Here is a 12,231-nt window from a genome sequence, read left to right on the forward strand (position 1 = left end):
ATAGTATGTCAATAAAAACTAAAAAGAATGTCATCTAAAATTAAAAAAAAAAAAAAAAAGAGAAGGTAATTGTATGTCGGCCAAAAACATAAAAAAACGACATAGCATAGTCTGTCTTTCAAAAACCCTGCAAAACTCATATCACGTTTAAATATATTCAAATGCAGTTATTCAAACGACAAAAAAACCCAAAACTTAATAATAATAAACCTTAATAAACCAATTTCAAACAGGGTACATGTGTTCATTATGTTTAATTTCCAAATAACTGATGGCAAAATGAGAATATTTACAAAGGACAGTATGTATGATCTGTACAAAGAAATATACATGCAAAAATAAAAACCATAAAAACAAATAGCAAACATGTAATTTATGAAACAAATGAAACAAACATGACAAAAAAGACAATGAAAAACACAAAAAAAACCTAAAGTGAGGTATCCAGTCCACGTTTCCTTGTTGAGCGGCCTGTGCACACCTTTCAAATAAATAAAAGTAACAGAGGACTGTGATCTCTGCTCCTCATAGAATCACTTTTAACGTGACACGTCCTAAATCCACATTGGATTAATGTAGAGTTAAGTGGTTATACCAACACTATCTTTTTAATTTCCAAGAAAGAACTCAACTCAAATCCAAACCAATCCTCTTTTTTTTTTAAACACGGAACCGGAATTCATGGAAGAAATATTTTGGCAACAAGTATCTGTACATAAAGTTAGATCACCATTTAGTAAATGATGTACAAAAATCTCCCACTGAAATGAAATGAAATGGCAATACTCTATGAAGAATACATACTTTTTAATCCTGTCTCTTTAAGAAAAGGCGCAAGACTAAAACTAATTGTGTATCCTCCAAGGTAGTGTTTAACTCGTGTAAACAGTCATTCCACGTGGTCATAATCTTACCTAACTCGAGTGAAACATAGTCACAATAAAATATTTTTTATTAAGTACTATAAAGCTAAAGCGACTTTGGTGTACCAATACTACGGAGGCATACAGTACAAAAAGTGTTAAATAATTTTTGATCAAACAGAAATGATTGTAGGTTGTGACCTCTACCGTGGCCTGGCCCAGAAGTCCTTACACTCAGAGATCAAATAAACACAAACTACCAGCAGTGCTTGCAGTACCAAGTACATGCTTTTCTCTAGATTTATTACAGATACAACAGATGTCTTCATAAATAGTTGCATAAAATGTTAAAGCCGCAACATTGCACATGATAATCAAACATAACATACAATGAGTGCATTTACAGTAATTAGTCTTCCTCTGCCTCCACATTCACTCCCATCTGACTGGCAGTCAGCGCTGTCTTGTCCTGCCGTCCAGAAGCAGGAGTCCTCAGTGAATGTGAGGGGGGAGAAGGCAGAAGTCTATATACAAGGTAAGGCTTAAACATCTCAGATCTGCGCAACACAAGTTTTGTTCTAGGAAAAGCAAAGGATGGATGTCTATCGTTTCTTCTCAGATTGGACAGTGCAGCATTGTTATTCGCGACATGGTCATCATGGTATCTTAGATTAGGTACATTATAGAAGCGCAGCCATCAAAAAGCTCTGATCGGACGTATAAATGTCTCAATAAAGTCAAGATGCTCAGTCACTGTCTCCACAGAGTCCAGAGCAGCACAGCAGCTTTTCACTGATGAGCAGTTTCTACAATTCTTATTTTTTTCTTGGAAACATAGAGACGGTATTTTTCCTTTGTGTACATTGTTTCTATAAGAAAGGGCTGCTTCTCAAAAGTCTTTGAGTGACAGTTTTAGTGTAAACGAGCAAAAACACACGATGTCTGGGCAGTTTGCTCCTGGCGCCGTTGCTTGATTCGTTGGCATCACTTTCTACTGAAAGCTCTGCGTCTGTGCAGTGGTGTCAAGGCTCGATCATTCGGCTCTTCTGATCAGCTTTAACTCTTGCAAAGGAAAATAAATTACTTCATAATGTTTTTATTATTTTTTTTTTTAGATTTTTGTTCACTTAACTACAAAATCTGTTTTGAGTTGAAACCAGCAAGCAGCAGTAGGCAAGGGCATCCATTAATTGACATGATTGGTGAGAACTCTGTTCTCTGGGCTCTGATTGGCTCAGACCTCAACAGGTCTCAGTGTAATTGGTGAAAGGACTACAGGACTTTAGTAAATCAACATTCTGTGAAAGAGGATAAGATCAGCATTCATTATTTCTCCTTCCTGTTCCATCCAGACCATCCTCGAGGAACCTGCAGCCTACAGAACGGCGTGGATGGAGGCTTCGTTCCGACTCTTCAAACTCGGGGCTGAAGCCGACTTTGGATGAAGCTCCTGACTCCTCCGATGGCGCGGGCATCAGTCTGATGTTTCCTCCTGTCTATGAAGGAGATGAGGCGGGAGGTGTCCAGGCAGCCCTCCGCTCTGTCAGCCAGCCCCGCCTGCAGCCACGGCTCCTGGAGGCAGAGCCCAGCCGGAGGCCTCCTGCTGGGGTCGGTCCTCAGGAGCAGGCAGATGAAGTCCCGGGCCGCCTGGCTGACGCCATGGAAGTAGTCCCTGGGGAAGCTGAAGTCCAGCCGGCAGATGTTGAGGCAGGTCTCCTCGGCGCTCTCGTCGAGGAAGGGGGAGGCGCCGCTCAGCAGCACATAGGTCACCACGCCCAGGCTCCAGAGGTCAGAGGTCAGCGACACGGGCTCTCCAAGGACTAACTCCGGGGAGGCAAACTCAGGGCTGCCCAGCAGAGGGTGGACGTAGTGGGCACTGTTGAGCTGGACCGCATCTCCAAAGTCGGTGAGTTTGACCGTTGGCTGGCCGCTGGAGCTGTGGGCCACCAGCAGGTTCTCAGGCTGCCAAACACATCGCAGGGTCAACATTAGTCAGCTCAGCTTGATTCCTCTTAATTACTACAGTCTAGGCTTGGGCGGTATCCGATTCATACCATCCAGGTTTATGGTGGTATATTAGGATTAGTATATATTCTCACACTTGTTTTCCTTATTAAAACAAAAGAAAAAACACCATACGCCTCCTGAATTCAAGTTTCTCTCTTTCACTGAAATAAGACTGTTAGCTTCATTGCCTCAGTAACTCAAAGTAAAATACATTTGATTCAAACTGCACAGACACAAAATTAAACTCCCCAAAACCATCTTAGTTAGTTCTGCTAGTGATCTAGTTAGTTAGAAGGTAGATTTATTGGTCACTTTTTTAAACAAAGTTTAAAAAACAAAATAACAATTATCCTTGATACTGCTACATCTTTCAGGTAACACAAATCCACTGACAGCATCTCTCAAGCTCACTAATTAACACCTCATTATGTCTTGTTGAAAATAACGTGGCTTTCTGGGAGATTATGTGACGGTATGATCTCTGAAGTGTACAATCTGTGCATTCATATAGTACTGCTATGTGCAGCTACAGATGTGGACAAATTTGTTGGTACCCTTCCAAGACAATGGAAGAACCCACAATTTTCTCTGAAATAACTTAACACTGAGAAAAGTAATTGGCATCCATTATTGTTAATTCCATATTTAATGAAAAACAGACATTTACTTGCATACTTTACTCTAAGACACACCAAAGGAACACAGGTATACATGAGACTATTGCTTTTATCTCGATCAGTTTTCAGGAGGAATGAAACATTGTTTCAATGAGCTGTAAGGGTAACAACAAATTTGGAATATCAAGCACAGTGATTAAAAACATAAAGGTTAGACTACTTACTTTTACGTCCAAATGCACAATCCTGCAGTTATGCAGATAGTGTAAAGCTTCTAAAACATCCCTTAGGTAGCAGGCCACTTTCTCCTCCGTCAGATTCCCCCAGCTAACAATGTAGTCCAGGAGACGGCCTTGGTCAACCCTGAAACACAAAAGTCCATCAGATGAAACTTTGAAAATGAAAGTTTGAATCAAAGACTTAATGTAACATGTTTTTAATGTGATGTTTTTGGTCTGTACTCACATCTCCAGGATGAGGGCGTAGCTGCAGGGGGTTTCATACGTGTCTATCAGGCTGACTATGTGGGGGTGCTGGAGCCTCTGGAGCAGATTGAGTTCCTGAGTCACCCGGTCCCTCCTCATCAGCTTCTTGTTCACCTGTTTGACCGCTACGGTACGCTTGGTGCCCCGCTGGTCACAACGCTTGACGACTGAGAAACGACCCCTGGGGAGAGGAAGGAAAACAGACATTAAGAGGTTGGATTTCCCTACCATAATATATAGTATGGAAAAAAAGTCATAGTATATATATATTTTATATATTTTACAAGAAAAATGTCTTAGTAGTGTGTAAAAATAAAGTATGCCAAAAAAGGCCTACTGTAGTACATCAAAAGAAACATCATATTATAGTCTGTAAAACACACACACAAAAAAAAAAAGTCATAGTATAACTAGTATGACACGTCAAAATAAAACCTCAGTATAAAACAACGTGTTAATATACTATGTCAAAAACACATCTGGCATATCAGTGTCCTAGTATATGTCCAAAAAAGAAATCATAGTATGTAAAAATTAAATCGTAGTATAGAATGCCAAAAAATAGCCATATGTCAAAAAAAGTCATTGTATAATACGCTATAATAAGAATCTTAGTATAGAATTTAAAAAATAATGGGTCATAATTGAAATGTCAGTGAAGTATGTTTAAGAAAAAACAAAAATAAAAAAGTGCCAACAAAATGCCATAATACAGTTTGTCAAAATGTCATACTACAGTGGGTCACAGTAAAAAAAAAAAAAAAAGGCATTGCATTTTGTTCAAAAAAGCATAAAAACGTCATAGCGCAGTATGTTGACTAAAATAGCATAAAAAAGTCACGGAACATTATGTTGTCCAAAATGGCATTAAGAAGTTATCGTATTTCTTTGACAAACGCATTAAAACGCCATAGGGAGATATGTCTTCCAAAATAGCAGAACAAGGTCATAGTACAAGAAAAAGTAGACCACCGCACACTGAGTGATTTATTGTGATTTAATCAGTATTTTATATAGTATTCTGTCCAAAATAGTGTAAAACGTCATAGAATTTTGTATCGTCCAAAAAAGCAAAAAAAAAACCCCACCATAGTATAGCATGCCGCCCAAAATACCATTAAAGTGACAGAATAGTATGTCTTCCAAAACTGCATAAAAATGTCACAGTATGTCGTCAAAAGTAGCATAACAAAGACATAGTATATTGTCATCCAAAAGTGTAAAAATGTAATAACATAGTATAAAAATATATTAAAAAGTCATATTAAAGCATCTCGTTGAAAAAGCATTAAAACGCCACAGTGTGGTATGTCTTCCAAAATAACATAACAAAGGTGTAGTACAGTATGTTGTCCAAAAAGCACATAAATAAGTAATATTATAGTATGTTGTCATAGTTACAGTATTTCCCCTGAAATATTTCCCCCAAAATTCAAAGACTAGTTTGCTGACTAAAATAGCATAAAAACGACATAGTACGTTGTCCAAAATAGCGTATAAAATTCATAGTGTAGTATGTTGCTTTATTTAAAAAAAATTCCTAGTACAGTATGTTGTCCAATAATACAAAAATGTCATAGTATTGTAAAAGCATAAAAATTCATTATATAGAATGTCGATCAAAAGAAATCTTAGCAGTATGTCGTCCAAAATAGCATTAAAAAGTCATAGTACAATATGTTGACTGAAATAGCATATAAAAGTCATAGTATAGTATGTTGATCAAATACATAAGTCATCTGAAACAGCATAAAGAAGTCATAGAATAGTATGTCGTCCAAAATAGCAAAAGATAGTTATATTATAGTGTGCTGCTGAAAAACACATAGAAACATCACTGTGCGATATTTATTTCAAAATAGCATAAAAAAGTAATCGAATAGCATGTTGTCGAAAAGAAAAAAGCATAAAAAAATTGCATTATAGTATATTGATTTAAAAAATCCAAAAAATGTCAGTGTGTTGTCAAAAGTAGCGTAACAAAGACAGTATATTATGTCGTCCAAAATAGCATGAAAACGTCATATCATAAAGACGTCATAGTACATTATGTCTTCCAAAATAACCTTAAGAACAATCATAGAATGGTAGGTTGTCTGAAATAGCATAAAAAAAGTCATAGAGCAGTAGCTCATCCCCAAAAAATAATAAAAACGTCATAGTGCAGCATGTTGTCCAAATATAAAAGTCATATTTTAGTAAATCTATGGATCTATACTATGACTTTTATATGCTATTTTCGACGAGAGTAAATACTATGATGTTTTTATGCTATTGGAGTCAACATACTGCACTGTGACTTTTTAATGCTAATTTGGACGACACACTACAATTTTAGCGAACTAGTCTTTGAATGTTATGCGTTTTTTTGTTATGGAAAAAAAAACAGTAAAGTATGTCATAAAAATGTCTATTTTTTACGCATTTTACAAGTTAAATAAATTATTTCACATATTGGAAAGAAAACCCTGACTGCCAAATGTGTAGTCATAAAAAAGGTGAGTCCCTTACCTGCCCAGTTCAACCACCTCAGCGTAGTGAGACTCAAAGTTGTCCTTCCAGCTCACTCTGATCCCATCAGTGGACACTGCTGAGACACATAACAATCACTTCCTGTCCACAGTGGGCACCAGCGTGGTCACATGACTGACACTGTGGATTTAGTTTGTTCTCACCTAACACTCTGAGGCTAGCAGATGACGTTACGCTGCCAAGCTCGTTCGTGGCAACGCAAGTGTAAACGCCATCATCCTCAGAGGCCACGCCAATGATTCGCAGCGTTGCTTCACCCGTATCACTGAAATCAACAAATTCATTCACATTTAATTCCAAATTTTTCACTCTTGCGGTCCAGAATTCTTTTCAAACAGTTTAGCTGTGCCACCTCCAACAGGTGACCGTCTGCAGTGTCATGCAATATAAAACTAAAGTGTAGTGTGATGGAGCTTTAGCAACAATTCTTCTCCAACATCGAAGTACACTCAGCAGTGTGTGTGTGTGTGTGTGTGTGTGTGTGTGTGTGTTTTCTAACCTATAGGCGATGCTGAAGCGTCCATTGTTGGTGAGGTTGCTCTGGTTGGGTCCCTTCCAGGTGACAGCGGCTCGGGGTCGACCACAGACTTTACACCTGAGGGTGACGCTCTCTCCGTTGTCACATGTCACATCACTCAGAGGTACAAGGAACTCTGGGGGAACTGGGAAAAAAAACAGAAGTTAATTCCTGTCAAATGCTGAGATGATATCCAAAATACAGCGCCGATTGTTTAAAGCAGTGCTTTTAATAAAATATGGAATCATCTTTGTTATATCTTTTGTTTATCTTTAACCCTTTGAAACCAGAGCGACCTGGCTTGATTTCTTTCAAAAACATATAGAGGCAATGAACAAGGAAAGAGGAAATGACCCAAAAATGATCAGCAAACTACCTTAAATTGGGACAAAAAGTAAAAACAGGGAAATGGCCTGGGAAAAGTGCTTAAAATAATAATAAATACAGTTTTCTATTGGCTTTTTTCTTTTACACTCGACATTTTTCCAGAGCTTTTTGAACATAACTTTCTAAATTTATGATTTTTTTGCAGTTCAATGAACAATTCTTACCATGTTGCTGATTGCCGTTTCCCAAATTTGTTAAGACATCACACCAATTTGCTGTGGCTGTTGGAGCTATTTGTCAGTAGTTTAGTTGTTCATAGTGTTTTTTAGTATATTTTGTTTATTGTTGTTCTGTTTGGCATATTTATTTGATTATTTATTTCTAATTATATTTAGTTGTTGAATATTGCCGAAAAACGGCTGTTATACAGGGTTCAAAGGTTCAAAATGGGGCTGTCGACTAATGCGCTAATCGCAATGCTGTAAGGGTCTGTACATAACACTGCATTTTTTATTATTACTTTAATTGCTGGCCAACGTACCTAAGTTTTACAGCTTAAGTGGTGTCGTGGTACCAACCAGGTCATGTTAGCTTCCCAGTTAGGAGGCTTAAATGCTCTAAATTCAGGCTAAATTTTAGTGATGGAAAAACGGCACAGCCAATCAACTGGAGTCCCTTGACCTCTGACCTCAAGAAGTAAGAACTGCTTTACCTTGTCAATACAGACATCATCACTGTTTTCTAATGCAAAATGATAAAACTGAAAACGATTCATCGCGATTTAAGAAATTAATTGTTTGACAGCCCTGGTGTAAATACTTGTGAGAGCCCAATGAAAGCAGCATAAGAAAAGTGATGATGTTCCAGATTTTAAAGGGTTAAATAGGAAACAATTCCACCAGGAAACACTTACCGTCATAGATGTAGTTTGGATTTAGAAGCTGAAAAGAAAGAACAAAGCAGGTCAGAGCAAGAAAAGCAAAAAGCGTGACTTGAACGCAGCACTAGAGTCTCCTCAGATGTAAAAAAACAACTCACCTTCACAGAAACTTTGTTGGCCAGACCTTCTCTGGACTTCCTGTAACCGTTTTCCAGCTTGGCATCTTTTTTTGCCTCCTTCTCCTTCTTCTCAGACTTTTTGCGGATGCGCAGGGACGTGTGCCAGGATGAAGACTTCCTACTGGGACAACGAAATGGATCGAGTCAAATCAATCTGTTGAGCTTTTGAACAAGTAGATGAGAGCACAGGTTTTAGGGTGTTTGCACTAGTCCTCTTTAAATGAACCAAACTCAGTCCTCTCAAAGTGGACCAAAAAGTGGACAGAACAACAGAAAAGGGATTCAGTTCTTTTGTGTTCACATTGTCAGGTCATTTCAAAGAGGACTCAACTCTGATGGGGTCTCAGTCCCCTTTGTGTTCACACTTTAGCCTATAGACTGTATATCCACATCTTTCCATCATTATCATTAGAGTTTATCACACCCCTTAAAATCAACAAGGCCTGTGAAGCTTGAGCAACCCGAAAAGGGACCAGGGCCCCAATGTTGGTGGGAACCAGTGGAGTAAAGTGTACAGTGACAGCATTAAGCTCACTAAAACATCACGTGTGTTTGCCAGTATGTGAAACTGCTGCTGGTCTCTCTAATGTATCTAAACTCTTACTTGACGGATCCTTCGGGGCAATCAGGGACGATGGCTGAGGTGTGTCCCAGCACAAATCCGGGGATCCAGCCCTCGGCGGCGGGGCCCTGCTCCGTAGCCGCCCTGAACACCAGAAACATGTTCTGCTGGTTGCTGGCCAAGATCTGGACCACCTCGCCCTGACTGACGCTGATCTCATCCTCCTTCAAGGCCATGTAGTCCTGGGTCACCAACATGGTGGATACACTACTGCTGCTGCTACTTTCACTCTGCAGCAGAGAGGAAACACACACGTCAGCACAACTGCAGGGACAAACTCACACGATCACTGTGATAAAATGGAAAATCTTAAATTACAACGTGGTCAGTTTTAGCTCATTCAGATTTTTAAGTTAATTCCAAATGCTTTTTATAAAGACAAGTGACAGAGAAAGTCAAAGCAGAGGACAAACACAGGAAATAGACATTTGATTATTGTCCACTTGATAAAAGTCTTCGGAAAGGATTAGAGTGAAGTGCAGAAACAGTGATTCATTATTTTCTCTTGGAAAAAAATAAACTACTGCGTGAAGAAAAGAGGGAAGAAGATGAAGATTTCCATTTGACTCGTCTTTGCTCTGCAGCTCCAGGCAAAGACGAGAGGAGGAACGTTAGCTTGAATGAGAGGATCTCTGTCCGGTACGTTTGTAGGAGAACCACAAACGTCAGAGGTTAGTTGCAGTAAGAGTACATTTCAATAACACACCATAAAGACAGCTGGAGGTGAAGGACGGCCAGGAGGAAGTCAGGGGTTAGTAGAAGCTTTGTTAGAGTTGAGAAATCTAGAGACAGCCTCGAAAAGGAATCACTCAAGAGCTGACTGAGGTCCACTATAGAGAGCTGCTGAACCTAAAAAAACGTGCCGGCAGCAGAGACTTTGGCTAAAGATTGTCTTCAGAGAGCGAGAGAGGATGATGTTGAAGAGCAGTGAAGTGTAACAGGGGACATATTAGTAGCACTGGCTGCAGCAGGACAGGAGACAGACAGGACAGACCAGGCGCCGCTCTGCCTGGGTGTTAGTCGGTGTGCTGGGCAGCAGGAAGTAGTCTTACCCCATTACTCTGGGTGGACTGGATGGATTGCTCGCTGGCCGATGAGCACGTACTCATGCGGTCGGCTTCCTTGCTGTGCGTGGAGTGTCTGTGGGTTTGGCTCCCAGATCCAGAGCCGGTCTGGATCTGGTTCGAGTTCTGACGGACCGGGGTGTCTCCCGCCTCCCCTGGGAAGGTGAACGAGCCAGGCCGGCTGGCTGGAGAGCCCGGCATAGAGCTCCAGAATCCAGATCCAGACTTCTGGCCGGGGCTGGGAGGGGGAGGAGGGAGGCCGTCCTTGCCGAAGGCAGGAGTGGCCATGGGGGGGGCCATAGGGGACACGGCTCCTGGCCGTGGTTTGGAAGTGGGTGTAGAGGGCAGGGGCCCCACTGTGGCACGAGGAATAGGGGCTACAGCGCTGGCAGGAGTGGGGGTCTGTGCTTGGTCCTCTGGAGTCTGGATGGGGCGCTTGCCCTGCGGGCTACCCCCTGGAGGGAGTGGGGGGACAGGACAAGGGGACGAACCTGGATCATAAGTGAGCAAAACTCACACCTCAGTCAAATCTTTCATTTTGACAAAGCAGATTTATTGTACACATATAGACGGTTCATACCTGACATCTTGTTGGGGCCGTCGGAGTCGGCCCCAGGGTGGTGACGGAGGGGCTGGGGCAGGCGGGACGGCTGGGGGATCCTGGAGGGTCGACGAGAGCCACCTTGAGGCCCTAGAGGGATGGAGCTACCCTGGGAGCTTCCCCCTCCGACTCCAGGGGCCGCACTGGACCCACTGCTGCCTCCACCCGGGGCCCCCAGGCTGGACACACAGGGCCCTCCACTCGCACCCACATGGTTCCTCTGATACTCTATTGGTGAGGTTAGAGCTGTGAGAAGGTACGAAAGAAACAAGAATGGCCATGTAGCAAACACGTTCTGCTGTGACACTTGTTCTCTTTCAGCCTGTTCACACCTGAAATCAACATGTTTCTCATCTGATCACAGCTGGACAGCACTAAGAACAGGTATGCATGCTACCAAAACGCTTTTTAGATGCAGTCACTCAAAACAGTTACCCGGGTGGTCTGGGACACATTCCACCACACGTTTGGTCATATAAAAGCTAATGCATCATGATGCGTCTCCGACACGGACGTCATCATCAGTGCAGGATGTGATGGTTGCTTTGGTGAAAGTGCACTAAGAGCTCTGTGACTTACACATTGTATGTCATGTTGGACGTGTTGAACGACCATCCATAATTTTGCTCAATGGAAGGAGACGTGTCGTATTCCGCTGACAGCGAGCTCTCTGGCTCCACTGACACAACCACTAACGTGACTATCAAGCTTGCTACAGAGCCAGGACTTAACAGGCTCTGTGTGTGTGTGTGTGTGTGTGTGTGTGTGTGTGTGTTTGTTTCAGCTTACCATTAAGGAAGTTGCGTTGGCTCTCTAGTATCTGGCTGATCTGAAGGGTCCAGACCTCACGCACCCCTGGGTGAGAGGAGTGAAGCACAAAGGACTCCACGGTGCCGTTGGTCGCCCGAGAGGTGAGGATGAACTTGCAGGGATCACCCTCCATACTCTCCTCTAACCCCAGACAGCTCACCTACAGGGAGAGAGCGGGTATATCATTACACATCAGTCAGTGCGGAAATAATTCGCTTTAGCCGTTGTGGGAATAAGTGTATTAATGACTTTATCGATCTTAATCTTCAAAGTAAACATTTAGGACTTCAATAAAGTATCTGTTAACCCTTAGGGACTGTTTGGTGCATTTTACATGCTTTTCATTCTGAATTTTTTGATTATTTTGGCTGCGCTTATGCATATGGCATACATTTTGTCAAGATTGTGTATTTTTGTTTAATCTGTGGATTTCCAGCTCAGCTCCTACAAAAAGTCTAAAATACACTGTTACAATCAAATTTTTACATTCAGACTGTTAAGGTAAAAAAAAAATTGCTCCATTAAAACTCATTCAAACTGACATTTTTGATCCCATAGCCATCAATTCATAAAACATGCATTGAATTATTTCTAGGTGTCATTCTGGACTTTTGACTTGGGATTTGTCATTTTTTCTGTTTTTCACCTGATGACATCATTTTGACCATATTTGGCATATGGCAAAAATATACATTATTTCCACTAGGTGCACTGTCACAATCAGTGT

The 12,231-nt window shown here is 41.2% G+C and overlaps 1 protein-coding gene across 6 annotated transcripts in view; it reads right to left on the reverse strand.

Moving 5' to 3' along the window:
• Window positions 1-235: 235 nt before the first annotated feature.
• Window positions 236-12,231, reverse strand: part of trioa (trio Rho guanine nucleotide exchange factor a) — a 127,046-nt gene continuing 115,050 nt past the window's right edge. For 3 of the 6 annotated variants that reach the window (XM_088090519.1, XM_088090521.1, XM_088090517.1), the window contains 12 exons: window positions 11,484-11,664; window positions 10,674-10,940; window positions 10,082-10,584; window positions 9,012-9,259; window positions 8,387-8,528; window positions 8,262-8,289; window positions 7,004-7,166; window positions 6,648-6,769; window positions 6,484-6,559; window positions 3,953-4,153; window positions 3,712-3,850; window positions 236-2,825 (listed from right to left, as the gene is read on the reverse strand). In XM_088090519.1, the coding sequence (XP_087946645.1) occupies window positions 2,277-2,825; window positions 3,712-3,850; window positions 3,953-4,153; window positions 6,484-6,559; window positions 6,648-6,769; window positions 7,004-7,166; window positions 8,262-8,289; window positions 8,387-8,528; window positions 9,012-9,259; window positions 10,082-10,584; window positions 10,674-10,940; window positions 11,484-11,664 (2,619 nt within the window). In that variant the 3' untranslated portion in view covers window positions 236-2,276. The remainder of the gene's footprint in view (window positions 2,826-3,711; window positions 3,851-3,952; window positions 4,154-6,483; window positions 6,560-6,647; window positions 6,770-7,003; window positions 7,167-8,261; window positions 8,290-8,386; window positions 8,529-9,011; window positions 9,260-10,081; window positions 10,585-10,673; window positions 10,941-11,483; window positions 11,665-12,231) is intronic. The other 3 variants (XM_088090522.1, XM_088090518.1, XM_088090520.1) reach the window with 2 other exon arrangements.

This window comes from Plectropomus leopardus, chromosome 17, assembly GCF_026936395.1.
Source record: "Plectropomus leopardus strain MGB_pleo_1.0 chromosome 17, ASM2693639v1, whole genome shotgun sequence".
Taxonomy (NCBI): Eukaryota; Metazoa; Chordata; class Actinopteri; order Perciformes; family Serranidae; genus Plectropomus; species Plectropomus leopardus.